A 24,803-nucleotide genomic window follows, 5' to 3' on the forward strand; every position below is an offset into this window, starting at 1 on the left:
CTAAGATAAAATAATTTTAAAAAAGTCGCGCGTTGCAAGTTTATTATATACAACTTTGGCATATATACCTTTGGCTCTCAAATCTTCTGCTTCTTTAAATAACTGTTTTCGCAATTTTAAAGTTCCTTCGCAATAGACTTCGTTTACGTAAAATTGATCGTTCCACAATTTTAACTGAACATGGTTATTCAACGCAGTTTTTTTTGTCTTTGTAGTTCAAAAATTTAACTATTATGGTTTTGTTGGACTTTTTTCCATCGCTACTTTTTTTCCCCGTCCTGTACGTTCGTTTAATTTCACTAATAGGCCGGGTAAATAAAAATAAGCAATTGCTTTGACTCAGTAATTAGTCAGCTTTACGTGAATAAAATCTTGAGCCAATTTTGTCTAGTTTTTGTTCACGTAAAGCTGAACAATTACTGAGCAAATTCCTTGACTTTACGTAAATAAAAACAAAAGAAAAACTTCTAACGTTTTTATTCATGCAAAGCTGACCAATTAATAAGTAAAAGCGAATGCTCATATTTAATCACCCGGCCTAATACCTTTAAATCCAAGTTTTGTCTTTAAAGCGTTTTGAATCTTTTCCTCGCTCAGTTCCCACGTTTCGTTATTGTCTCCCTCAATTCCCGTAAACCTTAAGTTATTTCTTCTGCTCCTGCCTTCCAACTCAGCTCGTTTGTCTTTTGACAACAACGTTTGTTATATCATTTTGGTTTGATGACAAGTTTGGCTTTTTTTTAATTCAGAAAGTGCTTGAACAATTGATTCATATTTCTCGCTAAGAAACTCCACCAATTTCCTTAGTTCATTTTTTTAGTTTTGTATTTACTTCTTGAAAATTTAATAGCCTAATTTCCGTTTTATTAAACTTCTCGTTAAATATTTTTAATAAAGTATCCTCATGCATATTTAACAGGTCTTTAATTTGAGAAACGGTAAATTTAGTCATTTTTAATTTAGCTTACAAAAGCATGTCCGTTCAGGTCAAAAGTTTTTTTTCTATTCTATTTCATCCTAACCCTAATCCTAAACCTAACCCCATCCTCACCCTAACCCAACCCTGACACCTTCTCTTCTTTTTCCGTAAAGATTTTATTACCAAATTTTTTTCTAATTTTGTAATTTTTAATATCTTTGTTTGCTCTCGATCCTAGATTTCACTTCAAAATTGTCTTACATATATTTTTCAGGAACTCGCACGCGCACCCCCATTACTCATTTTTTTTGAAAAGTGATAATCTGAAAAGTCAGATTGTTTTAGGTTTAGAAAATATTGTATAAAACGTTGAATTTTGCTATGAAATTTAATACAATATGAAACATAAAACCAATATGAAAGTTTCGAAAGTAAAACTTATCGCGAAAGTAAAATTCAATAGACCTCTTGTTGAATATAATTATTTTCATTTCTAACACATTTTATGTTAGCCAGATGCGATATATTTCAAAAAACATGTATTTTTCATTAAAAGAAAAATCGACTCTTTTCAACCCTAAAAATGTATTTTTTCTTTCTTTATTGTTATTACAAGGTGGTATTTGTGTATGGATTTATCAAGTGCAATTGCGTGTTTACATTGCAAATGAAATTTTGTCAGAATTACAAAATACTTTACAACTTTTGCAAAAAAATCTGAATCGTAATAAGGTAAGTTAATGAACTTTAACAGTGTAAAACGTATGCGGCGAATCTTATTATCGACCAAACAGACATTATAGTTATTTTTTAACAAAATATTTACAGTAGTACACCAGTAAAAAGTAAGTTTAGTAGAGTTTGGTACTTTCCACGTATAGCTTGATCTACTTTTTTTACTTTTTATTTTTATTTATAATAGACTTTGATATCAATAATTACTTGACGGCTAGTTTCAAAATTGGTATAGAGTTTTTATATTGTTGACATTACTAGTTTGAAGTTTTTATTTTGACAGTTTTATTGCTGATAATATTTGTTTGACATTTTCCCTGAAGTATGCAAAGTAGTTATTTTGCTTCCCATTTCTTGTTTATACTTAAATTTTATGTGCCTACACAAACCATCCCCACTCTAACCCACCCGCCCAAACCAAATAGGGAGTTCATTTTACTTCTGGTAAAGTCTCCAAAAATATATCCCATATAACTATTTTACTTCAAATTATATAACCATTGATTTATCACATTTATTTTTAACAATTTTTTGTTTCACATTTTATAGTTTTAAATCATTTTTATAATTCAGTTTAAATTAAGTTTATGTTTATAAACTGAAACATTATAAACCTATTTTTTAGGTCAATGAAATCATTGTGTTAGGTCCGAAAAATCAGAGTTTGTCAAACTTAACTCAGAATCTTAACTCAAACTTAGTTCCAATAAAATATGATATTGATGGTAAATTATATTTTTTGTTATTACTGATGCATCATTCAATTTTAAATTTTGTTAGAATAAGCATTAATAATTATTAAATACGAGTAAATATATACAAAAAACAAGAATCAAGTTAACACTTGACATCCACCAATTAATAAAACTATTTTTAAGTCAATGCACTTAATTAACGTATCTTTTATAAAATAAATTTTTATAGAAGGTATGTTGATGAAATTCATTTTTATTTGATTTAATTGCAAAACATAATAAACTTTTCGTTTTATTAAATCAACAAGACTTCAAGTTTTCTCTACTCGCTAGAGGTTGAAAATGAACAGAGAGAAGTTAATTTTTTGATATTAATATAACATAAACACAAATAGTTCTCATTAAGATTTTAAAGGTCTAAAATAAGAAATTATAAAGAAATAAAATCCAACTCAAATATCAATCCTGGTATTTTTAATGGAGTTTTTAAAGACTTCGAATCATGAGCAACCAAATTATTTGCTCGAATTAATACATTAACGACAGTATTCAATTTTTAACAGATATATTTGATGAAGGCGGTCACAAATAATCAGGCCTAACATTAAAGTCGTAAAAAAAAAAAACTTAATCATTAAACTGTCTTGCCTACCAAAATTTGGACTAAAGCTACTCAAAACATATAATGTCAAAGTTATTTTTACAACAAGCAGCCGTGCCGCAGTGGTTAGAGAGCTTGCTTTAGAAGCAGGAGATCTAGGTTCGAAACAAACTCTGGACATATTTTTGCGTCACGGTAAGGAAGGAGGCGTGAACTTCGTATTTAAATGCATTTCCGCGGTGCTCTGTGACAAGACTGTTAGGTCTTCTTGGGGCACCTAATCAATAAAATTAGAAACAACAGCAAATCTAAATTAATACCAAAAAGAAACCATTGGAAGCACAAGCGTACGTGTTTTTATGGTAAAATTTATGTCGGGGAAACAAAAAAGATAATTTTGCAAAGAAGCATCTAATGCCAAATAAATAGCACGAACGGCAACTGGTATGCTACTAGAGCAACTCAATATTGCAAAAATCGTCACGGTGTATACTTTTATTTTTTTCATTAAATTATTTTTGTAGAGGGTCTTACGGTCTTGTCACAGAACACCGTGGATAAGCATTTAACTATATAGCTAACGCCATCTTACTTACCGATAATGCGAAATATACCTAGAGCTCGTTTCGAAAACTAGATCTCTTACTTCTAAAGCAAGCACTAAAAACACTGTGACACGGCTGCATATTTCACTGGATACACCCAAAAATATTGGTTTGAGAAATCCTATAGTTGGAGACCGCTATTTAAGAAAATTTTAAAGAACCAGAAGGTAATTTTTATTAACGTCATCGTTGCATAACCTTCTGTATGCTTTTCAATGTACTCGATTTTGTAACGGTTTTTATATGAAAAGTTTTTGTAATTATTCTTTACGTCTGATGACGATCTAAACCATTAAAATTGAAATATTACAAAAAAAAAAAGCTAGTAAGTACGCTACTGTTTTTATGTTTTACAACATATTAAAATTTACGTACAAGAAATATTAGCTAGAAGAATTCAAAATTTTATTACTTTGAACTTAATAAAAATTGCAACCTGCAAATCTTATTAGTTTAAAACAACAAAAAAAAAAAGTTTAGCATTTTTTTTAACACTTGGTAATAATTTTAATAGCCTAAATGTTTTATTTTAATTGGCTAAAGCGATGCTGAAGCGAAATTTTGTAACTGAAGCATTTTTAATCCACATTCTATATAAGTTTTAACGATTAGTAAGTAATGCAATTTTATTCATGATATATTCATCTTTAAAACGCATAAAAGTCAAGTACTATATAACAACATGTCAAAAGATTTTAAAAAATAAATCCAGACAGCAGAGCTTTGTGCTGTCTGGATGTATTTTTCAAAATCTTAGCCAATTTAGCTAATGAAGCAAAATGTACCATAAGCTATTACAAAATTCGATGCAAGTTTATTCTAAAACCAGATTTCTTAAAGCCAAAAAATGAAATCATAAATAGTCGCAAAAATAACAACTGCGTTCTATGAGATAAAAAACGAAAGCTGTTTTCGAAATCTTTGATTTTGAAAAAGTGTTGTGAAAAGTTCAGCATAACTGTTGATGAACGGAGTAACATTACTATTAAAAAGAATATAAATGAGCTTTTTAAGGTATGCAAATAAAATTTTAAAATTACTTGAACAAATTAGGTCTTGTTAAAAATGATGGTTTCTTTAACGCTTTTACAACCATTAGAGAACTATTGCAACAAAAATTAGTTGATAGAAACCATTAAAATTGCCTCTGGTTACACCAATGCAAAAATACAGACGCCGCATTAGTATGAAGAGTTAACTGTGTTTCAATCATTGTTATTTATCTGCAGTCGTATTCACATCTCTTCGTTAAACCTTGCGAAAAGCTATCAGCTGGTTAAAAGTAAAACAACAGGTTTTAACAACAACGATGAAATAAACTCGTATTCTTATGTCTGTGTTTAATTAAGGGCAGTTAAGTTTACTATTATAAAAAGTCTACAATATATACTATATCAAATTAAACAAAAAACTATGAATAATATTTATTCATTTACTAGATTTTAAAATAAATGTTATTACAAAAAAAAAGTATTTTGCATTAGATTATAATTGCATTGCATTTGATTATAATGCAATGCAATTTCCTTGGACAACGTTGAAGATTTAGTAAGTGAAGATGTTGAAATACCGAAAAGCAAAGATAATGAAATACCGAAAACTATAAATGAGTAACTAATTAAAGCCTTCGAAAAAGTTTTTTTTTATCAACATCCAGAAACTCTTTGTCAAGGTTAGGCAAAACTCTGACTTCTAAATTATCAAAAGAAATGTTTTTTTTGAAAGCAGTTGTACTCGGAGATATCTACCAACAAGCGTAGATTCAGAAAGGGCATTTTCCACCGCAGAACTGTTTTGCTTTCTGCGAGAAAATATGTTAGTAAATTATGTTAGTGTATTTTAAAAATAGAGTACTCAATGTTCTAAAATAACAGAGCAATAATAAATTAGTAAAAAACACTTATCTAACTTTACTCTTCAACTTTAAGTTTCACCATTGCTGGATCATCAGGAAGAGTTTTCTTCCTGATGATCCAGCAATGGTGAGACTTAAAGTTGAAAAAAAAAGTTAGATAAGTGTTTTTTACTAATTACATATATATATATATATATATATATATATATATATGGGCTTTTTTTGATGTTTCAGATAGGACCCTTTCACACATTGTGCCAAGTCCAAACTTAAGTATGTTCATAACTATGCCAAACGAGGAGGCCTCGCAAATATTTGGGATGGCGGCAACCTGCTTCCCCTTCCCCGCCCTCCTCCGCCCAAAAGTGCAGGCATTGATGTAGTAAAATTTTCAACTTTACTATCTTAAATTAAGTTAAAATTTATCATAGATTTTAAGCTTTGTAAAGAAATATTAAAGTTTACAAAAGTTATGACCGTACAAAGTTTACACCCCCTCATTTATTTTCGGGGGAAAGCTGTTGTAAAATTTGCATGGCCATAACTTTTGTAATTTTCAATATTTTTTTCCGAAATTTAAAATCTGCATAAGTATCTTCACATGCCGAGTATTCTATGTCACTTCTGATTTTGATAAGATTTTTTTCCAAGTTCATTATGTAATCTAAAAAGAATATAAATAAAAAAACTACTCGAATTCCATATTTACAAAAAATAAATTAAAAATAGTCATGTTCTCTCGCAAACGTAATATCAAGTGCCAATAAATCAATACACAAACATTCAAACAGCTCTACAATGGGTTAAACTTTAACATTAACAATCAAAACATATTTAAAGTATGCATATTTCAATAATAATAATATCGCAATATGCATTCAGAACGCTCACAATATTGTAAATGTTGCATTATCACAATTATATATTGAAAAACAAATATCGAGTTGCTTTTCAATGTATAATTATCGATTTTACCACATGCATGAATTTTAACACGCTTCTTTGCGTGACATCTAACACGTGAAATTATAATTCGCCAATCTTAAACAATGGAACAGTGAGTGATAAAATAAGAAATAGGATCAATGTTAAATATGGGTGAAGTTATTTTAATAAAATTTGAAATATTCTTATGAAATTATTGGTGAATTCAAACAACGTTAAAAAGAGTTATTTAAAAAGTTTAGGCAAAAGTTGCCGCTAAAGATGTCAAGCTTTGTTTTCTTATTATTTTCATACTATAGCAACTTTTTGTAATAGTGACAATAAATTCAAAAAACATGACCTACCCTATTGACTAAGTTGCGGAAATATTTTATTCGGAAAAATGAAAAGCTTTACCGAAAAACCTATGTTTTTAACGGGTTTAGTCTTACTAGCCCATAAATTTTTGAAAAATATCAAACACTTTGCATCGTATCAGCCCAAAATTGGACTGGGAGTTAAATAAAATGGCCAATCGATTGTTGCAACTGTAGCAATAGTCAGTTTATAATGTTTTAAAACAACTTTATACATAATAGTTTAATAATTTAATACCCTGATAATTTGTTATATATTGAAGCTATTTGCCTGCAACCTATTATGTATTCATCAGGAGGTTGCAGTGAGTAAAAGTCAAAAATGTTATTGTATCAGGAAGTTGCTATTTTTGAAAAAGCAATGAAATGAATTCTCTTTTAAAATGTGTTTTAGATGTTATAATGACTTGTAATACAAATTGTATGCTTGATGGTCCTAAATTTCCTTTAAAAATGTTGTATAAACCTGTAAACAAATAAAAACTTTATGTAATCAAATACATTTAACTTTAAAATCAGTAAGAGAGTCATATAGCCAAGCAAAGGCAACTAACTCTAACATTTTATGGAAAATCTTGGTTTACTAGAGATGGAACTCTTTTGTTTTTTGACTTTTGCCCACGTATATATGAATACAATCTAAATTAAACATACAAAATAATGAGCTCAGAAAGCAAAAGTATTTTTCTGACATTCTTACAATGCTCTTCTTAACTGCCCTGAAACTTTTAACAACTCGAATGTTAACAAGACTTGTGATCTTATTAAACTTGCTGTCACATAATGGAAAACCTTTAATATAAAAAGTGTGATCATATATTTCTGGCTCAATAATATTCAACAAGCATTCTCAGAAGTTTAAATTATAAACAAAGAAGATTTGTTTTGGATTTTGGCATTACAGCATTATTCGAGAAAAATATTTGAAAATTGGCAACAAATATCAGCACATGTCACAAGACATTTCACAAATTATACACGTGAAGAAATAATCTAGCTGATTAAAACGTTATTAAGAAAAATACTTTTGTTAAAAATTGGTTATGTTCCTAATGGGCACACTGACGCCCTTAATACGTCCAAAGACGTCAAAACTGGTCCATTTGGAGGTTCACAATAGAAGCAATCTGATGTCTAAATTTTGTTCGTTCATTCAACGTTTTGTTTTATTCAGTTCATTCTAATACCTACTCCATATCTAACAACTATAAAAATGGGGTCTTGGTATAAGAAATGGAGTCTTTTTTTTACCAACAGGGCCTAAATTTTAAATACACCTGTTTAAGGATTCGACACGTGTGGCAACCCTCATTAGGATAATAATAAAGTTATTGCATAAATAATTAAATCTAAGTATTGACACAAATTTTTACAACAAAAAAAATACAAATATAATTGACAATATAAATATATAAGTACAATTAAAAAAACATTATTTATTAGCTCGATTTAATATGCCACTAAATTCGTCACCAACTATAGTATCTAAAGAAATAAAGTTTATCACAAAAGTGTCTGTCAATGATAGGGCATGTTTTAGGAAATCTAAAATCTAAAATTTAATTTAAAAGCAAAGTAAAGAAACTTTGCTTTTAATTTAATTGCCAAAAAGTCAGCTAACTAAAAGACACCCACAATAAAAATTCATATTTAAATATTTGTCAGCAGTTAGGAAAGACATAAATGAAAAAGGTAAATTAAAATGAAAAACGACCGCAAATATATTTGCAAACAATGAATAGAAGGAAATGAGCTATGTATTACTGCTTAACGATCTGCTACTTACTGTTAACGAAAATATTTCAGTCATATAAAATCCAATAGCTATAAAATTACATTCATTGCTCACCTTTTGTATATTTAAAATGACCAGTGGTTGTAAATTTTCTTTTTCCTTTTCTTCAATCCTTGCCTGTATACCATGATAGCATTCAAATCATTTTAAACCGATTTCTCCCACTCATGTCAATTGAGAAACCTTAAAAGTTAATAAAATAAATTAAAAGTATGATTAAAATATTATCCAAATTTAATTACCATATTTAAATACATATTGTGAGCATATAAGTGATCTTATTCTACAAGTTTTTATAAGTACTGATATAAGCCTATCAAGGATTAGGGCTTGCGAACCATGTACGCGATGAAAATTTTTTGAAAGTTTATAAACAAAGTGTAGTCAAATTCGAAACAAAGAATGAAATAAAAAAAAAAAAAAACGGGTACATTCAAGTATAAATAAGATGCATGAATGAATTAACATTAAAAAATCTTTTAATTTAAAGAAATTTTTTTTAGCAGTTTTATAATCTTTGGTTACATAGTTTTGTGGCTTAAATGGTTTTGCTGTTTAAGCCACGCAACTATTAAAAGTCTTGCTGTTTTATTTCTTAATGAAAATGATATTAAAAAATTTAAAATATATTTTTCATGCAAATAAACAAACAAAATAAACTCATATATATATATATATATATATATATATATATATATATATATATATATATATATATATATATATATATATCTATATAAATATATATATATATATATATATATATATATATATATATATATATATATAAATATACATATATATATATATATATACATACAAGGCCGTCCCTAGGTTTGTTAGCGCATGGGGCAAAGGTAGTTGTGGCGCCCCCTCCCTCCAGTAATAGTTGCGTATAGAAACTTTTTGTGCTGCCAGCGATACTTAAATACTTACACCACTTACCAATTTACTATAAAGATATATATATATATATATATATATATATATATATATATATATATATATATATATATATATATATTTTCTAATCCTCTTTAAGTTTGTTTTTTGGGGTAGTTTTTTCGGGTCAATTAGAAATCTTTACTTTGACTCGTTTTTGAAGAACTTGTTCATTCTGTCTTCTAAAGATAATTTAATTGTGTCAATTAGGATCAAGAAAAAATCATTTTTGAAAGACTCTTTTGTGCTAGGGAAGTGGTCAACGCTTGATTAAGATGTTGTACAGATTCTTTAAAAAGCTCCCAACAGCAATATAGACTTCACTAAATGATTTAGCCCCGTTTGATATAACTATATATATATATATATATATATATATATATATATATATATATATATATATATATATATATATATATATATATATATATATATATATATATATATATATATATATATATATATATATATATATATATATATAGTTATATATATATAACTATACAACTTGCAAAATATTGAGTTTTTTTCACAAATTTATACACATCAATTAGTTTTATAGTAAGATTATTAAAATTAAAAAAGTCTATTTTTATCATTTAAAGCTCATAATCAACCTTATCATTTAAAGATCGTATTTAAAGACCTGCAAAATATCAAGTTCGTGCCACATTCTATATACTAATATCTATTATCGATTTAAATGTTAGAATAATTAAAAGTTTTATTATTATTAAAACATCATTCTATATCAATTTATATTGTCATTGTATTTACAATGACAATATAAATTGCATACATAATGCATATTCTACTATTAAAAATCCTTTTGAAAGAAATAAAATGTAAAAAAAAATAAATTTAACTTTGGTGCGGCTGTGGCGCAGTGGTTAGACCGCTCGCTTCAGAAGCAGGAGATCCAGGTTCGAAACGAGCAATAACAACAGTTTGGCAATAACAACAACATTTCTAAAAAGTATTGAATACTAATAGTGTTTTTTTTAACAATATGGTTGATTAAAGGTAATTATTACTTAGTAATATTGTTAATTTATTATCTTTACAATTTTTGGGCAAAACATTTTTATTTTCCAGTTTATTTTGACTGTATTTATAGTTTTAACAAAAACTATAAATACAGTTTTTGATACAATTATGTTTATAAAAGAATAAATATAGTCAAAAAAATTTTTTTAAAGTCATTACTTTATATATACTAAAACTAAAGATGATTCACATTGTTAAATAAAGTCTAAGAAATAATCTATTAATGTAATAATAATTAAATTAGTAAATTACAATCTAATCTATTTCAAACAGTCTAATCTATTTCAGACAACTCTTTATGAAACCGTTAGTTATTATTATTTTAAGTTAAAATAAAAAATGGTGCACGCATTTAACAACTACCAAACTAAATATCTACGAAAAGTTAAACATAAAATGAAACATTTTTGTCCGATACTTATAAAACCAGATTTTAATTTTAGTTTACATATTTGTTTGATCAGTGTTTCATTTATAAAAAGAATGTAATTCAGAATGTAACTTCAGAATGTAATTCAGACGTCTTTTGAACGTTCCACGTTGACCAAAACAAAATATTTTGGTTCCAAAATTGTCTAGGAAGTTCAGAACGTAAACTGAACGTACATTTTACGTTCTTTGTACGTGCAGTGTTTGCTGGATTTGTTGTCATTCTTGCAAATTATTGTATTTTTGTAGTTGCGGGAACTAAGAATTTTAAAAAAGTCTAAAAAAACACTATATATAAGGGTAAGTCAAATTTTTTTTATAAATTTATTGTCATTATTACAAATAGTTGCTATAATATAAAAATGATAAGAAAACGATAAAAATTCGAACTTCCTTTAACATCTTAGGGGGCAACTTGTTTAAGTTTTTTAAATAACTCTTTTCTACGTAGTTCGATTATACTAATAATTCAAATTTTATTTAAATAAATATATCCATATTTGACATTGATCCTATTACTATTTTTATTTTTACTAAATCACTCACTGTTACTCACAGTACTCACAGTATACTCTGTTACTATATACACAGTACTCACAGTATACACTGTTACTCACTGTTACTCACAGTAACTTTGTTACTCACTATTGTTTAAGATTGGTGAATTAAGATTTTATGTAATGAACGTGATAAAATCAACGACTATCAGATAGTTGTTTTTCAATATAAAATTGCAATAATACAACACTCACAATTTTATGAGTGTTCTGAATGCATATTGCAATATTAGTATTAAAATATGCATAATTTAAATATGTTTTGATTGTTAATGTTAAAGTTTAACGCATTATAAAATTGTTTGAATGTTTGTGTATTGATTTGTTGGCACTTGATATTTACGTTCACGAGAGAACATGACTTTTTAAAAATTATTTATTGTAAATGTAGATTTTGAATGTGTTTTTATTCTTACTCTTTTTAGATTATATAATGAACTTGAAGAAAAAGTGTATTAAAATTAAAGTGACACAAACCACTCAGTGTATGACCAACCTTGTAAATTTCCAGAACGTCAATTGCTGACAAAACCAGAAGTCTTTTAGCATTATCTGTACATAAGACACGCAAAGATATTCTCGCAACCCTAAGACTCATTGATCAGAGACATAAATAGTAGCTGATGATTTGGTAAACAAATGGTTGAGGGCGGATTTGCTAACAATTTTACATAACAGCATTCTGTAAAGCTTGGATAAATTGATTACTGATACAAATAGATACAAAGAGAAAGTATGTTGATGAGAAGAGATATTTTTTTACGTTTCAGAGCCAACTTGGTTTGTTCACGAAATTATTTGAAATTTGTCCTTGCAAATGTGTTTATCATGGTATTAGGGACCGGTCAAACTGCCGATGTTCCATTAACATTACTTTTATGGAATGAGATTTTTGGCTTAATCAAAAGAGTAGTCGCAAAATGCACATTGGCTAAGAAGACACAGAACAACTCCAAAAGCAGAAAGTTTGTAAAAAACTGCAAATACACATTGAAAAAAAGAATGAAGAAACATGCCAAGCTTCGTCATCAACAATCCCTTTTTCCTGCAAGAGCGATAAAAAAAGCAAATGTTGTGATGATAATGAGAAATATGGCGAAGCTACTGATTCAGAAAACAGCTCACATATTGGACATGATCGCAAATATCGAAATGTATTTCTGTCAAATAATAAAACGAAAGGGAATTAACAACCGATATGCATGCAAAATCGTAAACTCTTGCTTGAAAGATATGCCAATCGATTCACCACAATACATATTAGATCTAGCAGAAGACAAGGAAACTTTTGGCAACAAAATGATGTCAAAGAGCATGCAAAATTAGCCACTGAAATCATTGGAATCGATTTTGATGGCCGTATAGACAAAAACCTAAGGTTAGTGGAACAAGCTGGTAAAGTTAGCAGGGTCACCTCAATTTAAAAAGGTCATTACGTTATCTGCTTATATCCTAACAGCCTATTATTTCATCACATTTGTCCACAAAGAGCAGTCGATTGTCCACATAGAGCAGTCGATGTTGCAAAAGAAATCATTTCAGTTTTAAATGCCAGAAATTCTCCTGTGACTTTAAAAAGTGTTATTTGTGATGGAACCAATGTAAACATGGGCTGGAAAAATGGTATCATTCGTTTACTTAAAACTCGTACAAACATCCTTACCTCCCAACCTTTTCCATTGCACTTCATGGCATTACATCTGGTCTTAATGTATTCAAAGTCATTCTTGGTGAACAACTATCTTTTGATGTTCATTTTTTACTGGTAGTTGACATTGCCAGTGTAAATGGAGTACTCATTGAGATGTCTGATGACGTCATTCATGATCTCAGTAAAGATCAGAAATACTTAATTAAAGCATGCAATGCTGTTATCCGAGGATTCCAAGATTTAAATGTAGAAACGAAGAAGTTTTTTAAAAATACTCCTCCAGGATATCATATTTATGCCAGGTGGCTCACTCAATACCAATCGCTTGCTTCGGTATACTTGTCGATTTAAAAAAACCAACAATAAGTTTGTTAAATTGTTGATTAAATCATCGAAGTTTACTGTTTCTGTTAGTTTTAATCAAGAAAAAATAAAAATACGTTGAAGGAGTACAGAATTTGTTTATGAATATGAAATGTGTTCATAGTTTTAATCATCCTTATATAATGGAAACTGCCCAGACTAATTGCAAAGAAACTCTTATTTCGCTCATCCTTAAAGTGTTTTAGCCATCAAAGAGAAAGACAATAAAAAAGCGGTCGATGCAGTAAAGAAAATTATTGCATGTAGAAGAAAAGAGAATAATTATGGGGAAAGTGTTTTCTCTCACCAAAAGATTTCTTTCAATTTCTCCGCTTCCTCATATTTAGAAATGATCGACTGCTCAAATGTTGATATATCTCATCCTCCAATTTTATTTGAAGTAAACCATGAAGACCTGTTAATGTTACAAATGGCACTCAACAAGTTCCTGATATTCCATGCCATTCTCAAAATGTTAAAATGTCTAGTAAAAGATGTCTCTAGAGTATACAAGATCGTCACAACCTACAAAAAATGTCAAGGAAAGTTTGTTTCTGCTACAAAATCGAAACTTAAATATCCAAAATTTGACAGTAAAAAGGACTCTATATAAGGATTTTGCATTTTCACATTCATTTTTAGTATAAAAATGTAGTTTTTATTCTTTACATTTATTTAGGTGTTTTTACTTATTTTCAGGTGATATGTAAGCGAATAACACTGAATCTCATACCCATGTATTATAAGCAAAAGTCGCCGTCTTTCAACTAAATTAAAAAAAGTAAATATTTTTCAGGTAGTCATATTACGTGGTGTAGCAACTTTTCCGACTAGTAACGATGCAAAAATCAGAAAAACTAAAAACATGGCCCACCCTACTATATACGCTAACAATCCATTTAGTATGTTTGATTCAGATTAGTAAAAAACGTTTTATTCGATTATAGGTACATTTTTCATTTGGACGGTACTAAAAAAATCTGGAATGATATCATTACGAAACGATTCGTATTTAACAATTCACGTTGATGGATTTTATCAAATTAATGCTCAGGTATAGTTTATCTTTTAATATGTTTTGTTTTAAAAAAAAAAAATTTTTATGTTGAGTTACGTGTGTGTGCGTAAATACTTAACAAAATAACTATTCTAACAAGAAATAAAAACAATACTAAATGAATTATTAACCATGTGTTCTGGTTTTAAAAGGTTGTTTGTTATTTTTCGGATATTTTTTCGGACATTGATTGGATATTCGTTTCTAATTATTTTAATACTGGTAAAAGTCACAAATGGCAACAAAGAAATTGCAATAGATTGCAATAGATTGTAAGAGCTGCATCCATTTGTCGCATACGCTATAAGCTGGGAACTTTTCTTTTTTTTACGATATCAATCTTTTACAATAACATAAAAGAGAGAGCTTACAAAAATTAATACAAAAACTTTTAGAAAGTCAATTAGCACAATAAGGTTATAGAAATAATTAATATAATTTTAAAGTTTCCGTAGTAATGTTTGGAACATTAAGAAGCTTAAATAATATTAAGGAGATAAATTGGTTACAAATATATAAAAATGTTTTCCAGTGAAATTTATATATTTTTAATTATATTTAAAGGAAGTATAAGCCAAGTTATTGAAAAAATTGATATTTTGTATAGTTATTATATTTCATAGATGGTCTACGATAAGATCCACATGACCATATTTACTTTGCCAAATAGGAGCATCGAAATAATTATCAGTGCCTAAATCATATTTTTTTCATACTTGAGCGTAAAGCATAAATTGTTCTATACGCTTAGTTCAAACATGTTCCAGGGTTTTACTTCATTGAAATATACCGGATATAAAATCCCGTGCACCTCTTATAAATATATATAATTGCGTTAAACATTGTTTGTTTTATAAGTTTGCAGCTTTGTTTATAATAACTATCGATTTAAGAACTTTAGAGGAGGTACTTTCTATATGATTTTGAAAAGATAGATTTTTATCGATAGTTATAGTTTTAAAACTTTTTCTATTTAAATGATTGTTTTGTCGATGAAAAATTCAGACATAAATTATTGTTTACTTTTGAGCGTGGTTGGAAAAGTGTACCCTTAGTATGATCTATGTTTAGTTATAATTTAACTAATTTAAACAAATCTATGACTTTTTTAAACTTATTTGTCATGCTATTGAAAAGTAAATTTGTATTTTAAAGAGATAAAAGCAATTTTAGATGATTTGCGCAGATTTTAACGTAGATTAGTAATAGAATGGATTTTTGTCTAACACCACATGTTATATTCAATAATATCTAAGAGGAGGAGTTTTAATTGTAATCATGCTGCTTGCAAAAGGAAAATAGTTCTTAAACCAACTAAATATAAGGTTATATGATTGACAGAGTCAAAAAAAAACTTTTAATTGAGACGTTTTTACAACATTCAAAATTTTGTGCGTAAATTGAATAATAGGGGTTGATCAGTTGAATTGTTTACTTCAAATCTAAACTTTTTTCATAATTCGACTTATTGTTAATAAGATATGCATACTCATTTACTTGCATCATAAGATATGTATAGACTCGGTTACGGTTATTCTATCTAAAGTTTTTGAATGTAAAATATTTAATTGTAAAAATTGAGAAACTGAGAAAAGTGGAAGAATTGAAGTAGCTAGATGTTTATTTATTATTATTTTTGGTTTTTTCAAGATTATTGTATGTGGCAAGGAGATGGCATTAGTTTTCATTTTCTTTGTGATTATTTCTATTATTTGCTGGACTTTATATATTGTATTTAGATTATATCATGTTTGTGCTTTTAGAGCAAGTCAGAATAGTATTTTTTCCAGCAATTTCGCGTAGATGTTTGATTAAGGTTTTGCAGGTTGGTAATTTATTTTATGCGTTGCGCCAAATACTTGATTTTTTTTAAATTTATCTTTGGGCCAAAAGTTTGAATTTTAATATGACTTCTTTTTATTATTTTCGACTTCTGTTAAAAAATGCTTTGTGAAAAACTAGCTTTTTACAAAATACTTTTTAATTCTAGTATATATTTAAATAAAAAATGACGCAATTTTTATATATTATATCTAGATGCAGCTAGATTATAGGCAACCAGTGAAGTTAACCAGCTTTCATCTTTGTAAAAATAATGAAGTCATAGCATCAACAAAATGGAGTTCTAGTTTTGATACAGGAGCAATAAATGTTCTTATACATGCAAAAAATGGTGATCGTTTATCACTTTACTCTCCCTGGATGCACGCTAAATGGTTTATTTCAAAAAAAGTGACGTTTTTTTCTGCTCATTATTTAGGATCTCTATGATTTATATTATTTACCACTGATTTGCAAGATTTTTTACTATATGATTCATTAAATAATAATCCCGTTTAATGTTTTAAATAGGCGGAAATAAGCATTTAAAAAAAATTTAAACTTCTGCATCCAATGTAATGTAGTTATGTATAAATATTTCTATATGCAATAATAATAATTTTTTTCATGCGATAATATGTCTTTCTATATGTAATGTAACATGTGTTAAACAAATTCAAACAATCAATCTTATATTTGCATATTGACACTTGCTTTTTGCTCTGTATAAATTTTTTATGTGTTTTTGCTTTCTATGTATATTTCTATGTATATTTGTGTTTTTTTTTATTAAGATTGTTATTTTTTTGTAATTATACACATTTTACAATGTTATCTATAAATTTAATCATATGTATATATATATATATATATATATATATATATATATATATATATATATATATATACATATGATTAAATTTATATAATCATATGTATATATATATATATATATATATATATATATATATATATATATATATATATATATGTATATGTATATGTATGTATATATGTATATAAAAACATATATACACATGTATATACATATATATATATAAATGCATATATAAATATATATATATATATATATATACATATATATAAATATATGTATATATATATATATATATAGATATATGTATAGATATATATTTATATATATATATACAATTACAAACTGACTGGGGCAAGTTGAAGCCAAAATGTCTTATCATTAAGCCTCTTCATGAAATACAGAAAAATGCAATAAAATGTTACAACTTCCGATATTATATAAAAAGTGAAATTAATAAGTTTGATAAAAAGAAAAATTTAAAGGTTGAAAAGAATTTAAAGTTAGAAAAAAAAATTAAAAATTAAAAAGAAGAATAAAAAAATAAACAAAGTTGAAAAAAAAGAAAAAAAAAAAACTTTGAAAAATTAAAAATTGGGACATATGCGTATACATATTTAATACAATTTTAAAAATAAATAAAACACATTAAAAATAAGAAATACAAAATTATTTCAATTTCTTAAAAAAATGAGAGAATGTACGTAATGTTTAAACTTAGTAAGTGTTTTTTTATTGTTCTTTTAAATGTATCAATAGATTTAATTTTTTTCATATATATATATATAAAAAAATAAAGATATTATAGTCAAGAAGCGAATTCACAAGCGTGGTCCTCGGCATATAGTCGAGAAGAAAGACTTTTTGAGTGATGTTAGTTGGATGTTGTAATTACTCATTGAGTGTCTTGTTTCATATTTAAGATTAATTCGAGTGAAACTTTAAAAAAATATATTGGAATCATATCTTTCTGAAGTTTATACATAAATAAGAAGTTATGGTATATATTTAGTTTGTATACGTTTAGAGCATTTATTTCCTTGAGTAACAGCTCGGCACTTTCGTATTTATCTGCGCCCAAAACTAATCGACTTGCTTGCGTTTGTTTTGTTTAAATAATTTTTAGGAAAGATGAATGATTGCTTGCCCAGGCAATATTACAATAATTAATATGACAATGAATAAATGAAAATAAAAAGTTTGTTCAAAGGATGTTTTTTCTTGCACATAATACCCTGAGTTTTTAATCTTTGTTCTCAACTAGCTTTATTTGGCTTTTCCAATTTAAATGTTCATCGAAATTTATTCTGAGTACTTTTATTGAGAAAACTCTTTTTAATTTAGTATTGTTAATTGTAAGTTCAGATAATTTAAGTAGAAGGTTCTCGGATTTAGATGGTTAAGCAAATAAAATTTATTTCGTTTTTTAAATATTTAATGAAAGTTTATTTACTATAAACCACTCATTAACATATTTTAATTCTGTGTTTACTATATAAAAAATATTTTTTTATTTTTGAATCAGAAAAGAAAACATTTGTGTTATCAGCAAAAATAATAGAATTAAGTATTTTTGAAGACAAATAAGTATCATTAATATAAATTAGAAATATCAGAGGTCCAAGTATTGATCCTTGAGGAACTCCGCAACTTATTGATTCAAATGGGAAACATGTTAAGTCATACGGTACTCCTTGTTTACGATTTTGTAAATAACATTGCAGCCAATTTAATTTGGAGTGAACTACTCCATATTTGCGTGGTTTATCTTTAATATATATAGTCGCTAAAGTTATATGTAACCACAACAAATACAACCTTATAATTTATAACTATATATTTTATAAAACATGTTTTTTTTTTTTTTTATAATTAAAATTTGACGCATGTTCATAAATTTGGACGCTGTTTGTGCGTAATCGAAATATCTTTTTAAATTTAGATGGTAACTTAAGTTAACAAGAATGATTATCAAATTACTTATTACTTTATTTATAAAAGTGGTTGATTGATGTTTGCGTCGTGGGGGAAAGGGAAGTGGACAAGGAGACTGAGTACGATGCGACTTGGGTTGAGTATAAGGGGGTGACAGATTGCACATTAAAAGGGTAATTTTTCGAGGATCACGCTTATGACTCATTTTTTATCAATGCTTATCTTTTATCGCACGTCCTCATACACGTATCATACCCATCTTACGTATGATATGTTCGTACGTTTTATGTACCTAGTGGGTATGCGTTGTTCGGTGGACGTCTTTTGGATGTCTTACGGACTTCTGGACGTCTGTGAAACGTTCGACCGATGTCCCCCGAAAGGCGTGTACCCACTAGGTATGTATCTTACGTATTATACTTACATTTTTACGTATATCTAAGAAATTAATTAATCTAATAGTTAGTTTACCTAATATTTTTAGTTCACAATTATCTTTAATAAAAAACATTAAATATTAATGCAATGGTTGAGTTATTAAAAAATATTATTAATCTATTACATGAAATCAAGTGTTAAAAAAGGAACTTTACACTCCTACTAGTTTATTTAAACAAAACATTTTGTTGACAGTTCAAAGTCAATCGCTCAGCAAGCTCACGTTCAATTAAAATTAATGCCATTCCAGAAAGACGTTTAGTTGACATTTTTATGCGTAGACAATTTTTGATAATCCTTAACCTACTGAAGCTTCTTTTAGTATTACCGGATAAAGCAGGAAGAATCAAGTATAATTTATGAGTATACACAAGTTAAAAAGACATGGTAGCATCTGTTTCTTTATTTAGAACCGAAGCAGGTCTTTTATTGTAGTTTATTCAGAAGTAATAGAGATACTGGCACATACATGTCTTTGAATGTATTGTACTCTACAAGTGCTTTTTCAACGTTAGTCGTTAATGTAAATTTTACATAAACTTCTATATGAACTTGAATTTTCCTAAAATAATTTTGACGGATCAATGCTACCAAATTATTTAACTGTATTACTAAAGTCATTACATTTTATAGTCTTCTCGTTGGGTTGTAAGTGTATCCAAATCATTAAAGCAAAGAGTTATAATATGGCGAATTGCAAAAGACATATTGACAAAAAGGATAGTAATATTCAAAACTTTAATATAAGTTAAATAAGGTAGCTTATTGTTCTTCTATATGTTGAAAACAATGATCCGCCAAAAATTGCAAAATATTCAAATCATTTTTATAAGAACGATCTGCTTTATTTTTGAAAGAAATTTTAATATACTGTACTTTTTTTATAAACTTTTCATTCACTTGATATAAACTCTGGTATTAGTTTATATTTATTACTGGTGGTTTATCCTCCTCCAGTTAATTGCCACATGGAGGCCACATTTTTAAGGCCCACAAAGATCAGTTCATCTCTATAAGGAGCGTCATATTCTGCTCTAGAGACCAAGAGTAAAGTGAATTTGAGAAGAACGAAGATATATTAGAGTGAAAGACAGAAGTAGCCGTGTTAGGAAAATAGCGATGTTAAAAGGTGCAAGATGTACTGTTAATTAAGTCACCTAGTTAATGTACTCAGTTCAAACAGTTGATTTAAACTGATATTATGATTTATCTTCCACCGGCTACTTGCCATACAGAAGCCAAATTACCAAGGCCCGCAAAGACAAGTTCAGCTCCTAAAGATGTGCCATAATCCGTTTACGGACCGAGGGTAAGGTAAGTTTGGGAAGAGCGATAATATTTCAGAGCGAAAGATAGTTGAAGTTTTTTAAAATCGGAGAGTATTGCTTTTGGATTTGTGATTGTTTTTAAAAAATAAAAGTTATTGTCGTTTATAAATACATATTTTTTACTTTATTGAAATGGCTAAGATTGCTTGTGGGTTTGTATTTTTTTTAAACTTTTTTAAAAAGATTTAATAAAACTTTGCTAAATAAAATGACATTTGTTTTTTCTTTTCTTATAAACATTTTTTAAAAACTATTTACTTTTTTTTTAATAAAAAGTTTCAATATGCTGTACATTTTTTTAGATTTTCATAATAAAAAATGACTTATAAGTTGCATGAAACACGAGAAAAATTTGTAAACGAAATTGTTTACAGAGAGACTTTTTATAATATGGAGGATGGTTATAAAAACGGAAATGTGATTGAAGAGAAAGAATTGAATAAGCAAATATCCAAACGAAATCTATAACGATGTTGATTTAATGCCAGAAACTGGTTTTTTAAAAGAAATAGCATTTGCAATATCTTTTCAAGATTTGTTTATAAATTTGTTAAATGGATTCAATTTTAAAACTCTCAGTGCCAAATCCGTTGAAGATGGTTATTGTAAGACAGTAAAACGCTATTTTAATTCTATAGTGTGTCATATTAAACCATTAGAAGAACCTGTTAATTTACAGTATTTAAAAAATGGTAACTATCAAGGAGCAATGAATATTTTAGAAAACATTATTTTTTGGCGTATTATTCGTTCATGCTATTTTAAAATAAAAAGTTTAAGCAATTTAAATGAAAAGTCAATATAAAAAATTAAGAAAATATGATTTAAGTGGTTACAAACAAAGGTCTGATTTAACACCAGAACAATTACTTTTAAAAAGAGAAAAAGCGCGCTTGAAATATAATATGCAAAAAAATATAAAAAATGAAACACCAGAAGAAATAGAAAAAAGGCGAGAATAATAGTGAAAAAGCTCGATTGAAATTCAAAATGAAAATATCAGAAGAAAAATATCAAATGCTTGGAGAACTCCAAAACACAAGAGAGAAAAAATTGTATATCGTGACTGTGAATATTTTGGTGAATTGTCTCGTTTTTGTGAATTAATACAATGGAAAAAAGATTAAGTTTGAGCAGATTACGAAATACGTAAAATGTTTTCAGATTAAGTTATTTTATTTGAACCAGGTTATTGTTTTCATTTTGCTTTTCTTATTTTTTTACTGATACGTCATTGAAATGTTCATAATACTAAAGATTAGAACACAAGCGTGTTGGAAAAAAATGGACAAGATTTGTAATTGGAAGAAAATATTAGGCTACTTCATTTTGAAAATCCAGACTTTGAACAACAATTGAAAAATACATTTTAAAACTTAAAAGAAAAAACAAAAAACGTGACATTTTAAGATTTATTAGAAGTATGTCAATATTTTCCTTATGGAAGTACTTTTGATCGAATTGATGTTAAAGTTAGAACAAAAAAAATAATAACGTGCGAGCATTACTTAATAAAATGAAATCTCAATACAAAGCACCATTTGTGAATTGCTCAAAGTTGATTATGAGAGTAGAAATATTACAAAACACGAACAAAACCCTCTTTACGAACTTTTAAACGAAGAAGAAAGAAAGTTCGCTAACGAAAGTAGAAAAGCAGTCAGCACCATAAAAGCTTGATAACTACTATTTTTTCAAAAAAAACGGTCGTTATCAAGCTGTTTGCATGGTGAAAAAACGTCCTGTAGCGCTTTACAACAATTATAGCCAATTTTATCATTGTTCTGATTGTAGTCAAAAATTTGCTTACATAACAGTAACCTAAAAACATCAATGCGAAGGTTATTACAAAGCTAGAAAAAAATTTATACAAATACTCGTCATTATTATGAATCTCAAGAATGTTTTATGAATGCAAGTCGAAATTTCTTTTCTTTTTATTACCTATGATTATAAAACGAGTATTAATCCATCTGATAGTGTTTCCACTAAACAAGTCAAATCTTTATCTCTTTTTTCTTATTTTTATCATAACGTAGTGATCAAAAGTAACCGAAAAATTAGACAGTGAGTGTTTTGGTGTAATCAAACGAGGACAAACTAAAACGCAGTGGGTATTTTATGATGAGAATACTATAGAAAATTTAAAAACAAACCCGTTAACATTACTCTCACACAGTATTCTTCAATCTGTTTCTTTGTTACATAAAAAACATCGAAACCCTTGAGGAAAAAAACTGGATACTCTTGATGAAAATGTTGGAAAGAAAAAATAGAATTCCGAGTACATGATTTATTTGTAGTAACTGACACTTTGGTTCTTTATACTTATAGGATATGTTTACCGCGTTATCAAACTTAAATTTGAGCATGCAAGAAGGAATAGAATTATGGCAAGAAGAAATCGACTCTGTTCAGTTTGTCGTTATCCTGTCGATAAAATAAATCGAAGCGAACTTCATTATTACAAGTATCAAAATTTATCTGTAGAAGAAAAAGAAGCCTTAAATCATTACGTCATACAATTTTTATAATGATCAGCGTCTTCAACTTGTACATTACCTACTTCAAAGAATGAGCAAACGCGAATTGTTCATGTTAAAACCAAGAATACAGCATTATTTACTTTCAACTCCTTATAAAAAATAAAAAAAAGGATTTGTTTCAAATTTCCTGCCTTAATGATATTTGTTGTCCTTGGTGGGATAAGTTCAAATGATATTAAACTAAAAACGGTTTATTGAGCGATTTATTGTGAGAATAAGCTCTTTGAAATAAAATAGCATATAAAATGTTTAGCTCAATTTGTAATGAACGAACAGCGGTTAGCACAGTGATTTAAAAGGGATCTTATCGAGTTGTTAAAAAAGAGTACTTTTTAATTACTTTTTTAAAAAACGTATTAACGAAAATCAAATTAATTAGCGATTTAAAAGAAAAACCGTTTAAAGCTTTTATTAAATACAGACTTTAGAGGATTTATTTGTTATTGCACAAAGTACAAGCAAAATAAGTATCTGTTGATGCAATGAGAGTTTTAAATTGCTCGTTGGAACAAGCAAGCTTCATGTTGTCGAAAAAAGGACAGAATGAATTATTGATACCATGATGGAATGTTTACATTCTTATTAAACACAAATTTTTGAATTTAAGGGAAATAAAGAATTTCAAAACGGTTTTCATAAAAACTTCTATTTTCTTACTCTTAAATACTACAAGTAATATTTTATATTCGACTATAAAAGAATTGCTCCTAATTAAATTTTTGCACAAAACATTTTAATAAAACCAAAATTCATTACAAGACAAGTTAACAAAAAACAACGACGCTTACAATAACATTATTATGAATTTTTTTAAATTTAAAAGACATTTAGAGCATTATTACAAATATATGCCGTTTTAGATACTGCTGTTTTAGACGCGGTCATGATTGATTTTAATGATTGAACTTACCATTCGACAAAATTTCACTTGTGAGGTAATATGAGCATTTTTGGATATGCTAGCAAGCTCAATTTAACCTAAAGTTCAATTTAAATTTGTTAACCTTCGAGTAAAGATTATCAATACATGATTGAACAAAGTATTTGCGAAGGTATGTCTTTTAACGGTTCGCGAGGCTTAGACATCGACAATGGTTTTTTTTAAAAAAAAACGAACTCAGTTTTAAAAGTAAAATTAAAGTCTTTTTTCTCGACAAAAAGGAACAATATGGAGGTTTTAAAATAAAAAACTCTCACCTTCTAAATCAAGTATTCGTTTAATCTCTAATGTGAGAACTCGAATCAAGTCATTGACAAATATCGTTGTATTAATCCTCACGAATTTTCAACGAGTACTTTAGTTCATTGTCAAACTTACATGAAATACGGATCCCAAGATTGCGTAGGA

General features: G+C 27.6%; 1 protein-coding gene across 2 annotated transcripts; it reads left to right on the forward strand.

The window, feature by feature from the left end:
* Window positions 1-1,409: 1,409 nt before the first annotated feature.
* On the forward strand, window positions 1,410-17,162 carry LOC136075364 (uncharacterized). Of its 2 annotated transcripts, XM_065788314.1 has the most exons (5): window positions 1,410-1,651; window positions 2,280-2,379; window positions 14,443-14,549; window positions 16,316-16,377; window positions 16,590-16,882. In XM_065788314.1, exons 1-4 carry the CDS (start codon window positions 1,436-1,438, stop codon window positions 16,328-16,330), a joined length of 438 nt encoding a protein of 145 aa, XP_065644386.1. In that variant the 5' UTR covers window positions 1,410-1,435; the 3' UTR covers window positions 16,331-16,377; window positions 16,590-16,882. The 2 variants fall into 2 exon arrangements, with proteins under 2 accessions (XP_065644386.1, XP_065644385.1); XM_065788313.1 differs by lacking the exon at window positions 16,316-16,377 and having other exon boundaries at window positions 16,590-17,162.
* The last annotated feature ends 7,641 nt before the right edge of the window (window positions 17,163-24,803 follow it).

This window comes from Hydra vulgaris, chromosome 01 (genome assembly GCF_038396675.1).
Source record: "Hydra vulgaris chromosome 01, alternate assembly HydraT2T_AEP".
In the NCBI taxonomy this organism is placed as follows: domain Eukaryota; kingdom Metazoa; phylum Cnidaria; class Hydrozoa; order Anthoathecata; family Hydridae; genus Hydra; species Hydra vulgaris.

Bases quoted from the DNA above. Each gene is read 5' to 3' on its own strand.
- LOC136075364 (XM_065788313.1), top strand. From the start codon at position 1,436: ATGCGATATATTTCAAAAAACATGTATTTTTCATTAAAAGAAAAATCG. The intron at 1,652-2,279 runs GTAAGTTAATGA...CCTATTTTTTAG, and splicing joins AAAATCTGAATCGTAATAAG to GTCAATGAAATCATTGTGTT. The intron at 14,550-16,589 runs GTATAGTTTATC...TATTATATCTAG, and splicing joins TTTATCAAATTAATGCTCAG to ATGCAGCTAGATTATAGGCA.